This window comes from Frankliniella occidentalis, unplaced genomic scaffold (assembly GCF_000697945.3).
Source record: "Frankliniella occidentalis isolate FOCC.00 unplaced genomic scaffold, Focc_3.1 Scaffold235, whole genome shotgun sequence".
NCBI classification, from domain to species: domain Eukaryota; kingdom Metazoa; phylum Arthropoda; class Insecta; order Thysanoptera; family Thripidae; genus Frankliniella; species Frankliniella occidentalis.
The window spans coordinates 230,585-232,004 of NW_026267361.1; the positions used below are offsets into that span (position 1 = coordinate 230,585).

The following is a 1,420-nucleotide window of genomic DNA, read 5'->3' on the forward strand; positions in this document are numbered from 1 at the left end:
AAGCAATACATCTCACCACTACAACTTACTACACCTGATTAGTTCACCCATACATACTCCAGTCACAAAAGGTCTCTTTAGGTCATATCTCTAAAAATAGCTTTTTCCCATGGCAACATAGAACATTCTTTGAGAGGAGATCTGCAAATACAATGTTTTGATGAGCACACCTCCCTAAAAAGAGTATTAATGACAATAATCACCTGAAACTTGCGGTAGGATGCATTATCCATGAAGAACACAGATTGTTCCTGGACATTTTGGATCACTTTCTTACGATAGTAGGTAGAGAAAATGGAGCTGTTCATGTCTCCACGATAATCACTGCCAGGCTTTGGCTTCAGCTTGGAGTGATAAACCAAGAGGGCACCTGGAACGAATCTATGTTCCCCACCACAATGCACCACAATGTACCTGGTTCCTCCAACCTTTTTTTTGACCTCTGGCACCGCCAGTAACCATTCGCCCACTGGTATGGGACGCCAGATCCATGCTGGAAAATCCACGTCTTATCCAGGTATTTTCGCGAAAATTTCTCATCATTGTAAAACTGGTGGAAGAATTTGAGAAATTTAAAGCGCAGCCCTGCAACCCTGGGCATTTCCTTCAAAAAAGCTGTAGCATTCCGTCTGTCATAATAAAATCCCTGGTCGTGCAACACCTTTCTGAGGGATTCACGCCCTCAAATTCAATACCCATCTCCGTAAACAAAACAATGAAAACAGAATGATAACACTAACTATTTGAAACCCATTTGTAAATTTACTAGGTAGATGTACGCCAGAGCACGTCTCGCGTAACAGGCTTCGCGGTATCTCACGAAACACTGTTGCGCTGCGACGCGCCTGGCATACATCTACCTAGGCCTGCGGCGCTGACACCCGAGTCGGGTAGCGCAAAAATGTAAACAAAGGGCCTCCGGCCCGCCAACTTTCCGTCTCTTCTACTAAGCATGCAGGGGTGTACATTTTTTCGCTCAGTTTCGTCAAAAACTCCCTGTGACGCCTACATGGTTGAAGATAGAGCCAAACGCTCCCCAGGGTTTTATTTTGACAAGTTGACCCTTCAGAGACCGTGAAATATTTGAGAAAAAACATTGAAATGGTTTGGGGTCATACGACTTGATAGACCATTTATAGTCGTTTTCACCTTATTTTTGCCAAGAAATGCCTCCCAGCACCCAAACTTTACGAGATATAGCAAAACGTACGAAATTTTCGCCCAAAGGGTTCTACTTTCACGAGTTACCCCTTAGGAACCCATAACATAATATTCGGTAAAAAATACATTTTGCCTCCTGTGGATTTTTGATTTTTTTGAAAGTCAATTTTTGAGCTAGAATGCTCATCTTCGATCTCGATGTGTCTTTTTAGCCCGCTCTTTTGCTTAAAAGCTATATAAGCGGGCTTATGCCATCGCC

The 1,420-nt window shown here is 43.2% G+C and overlaps 1 protein-coding gene across 1 annotated transcript in view; it reads right to left on the minus strand.

The window, feature by feature from the left end:
* Positions 1–90: 90 nt before the first annotated feature.
* LOC127750685 (uncharacterized) overlaps positions 91–1,420 on the minus strand; it is a 2,737-nt gene continuing 1,407 nt past the window's right edge. The window contains exons 3-4 of the mRNA XM_052272965.1: positions 204–344; positions 91–141 (exon numbers count right to left, since the gene is read on the minus strand). Coding sequence (XP_052128925.1) covers positions 91–141; positions 204–344 — 192 coding nt within the window. The remainder of the gene's footprint in view (positions 142–203; positions 345–1,420) is intronic.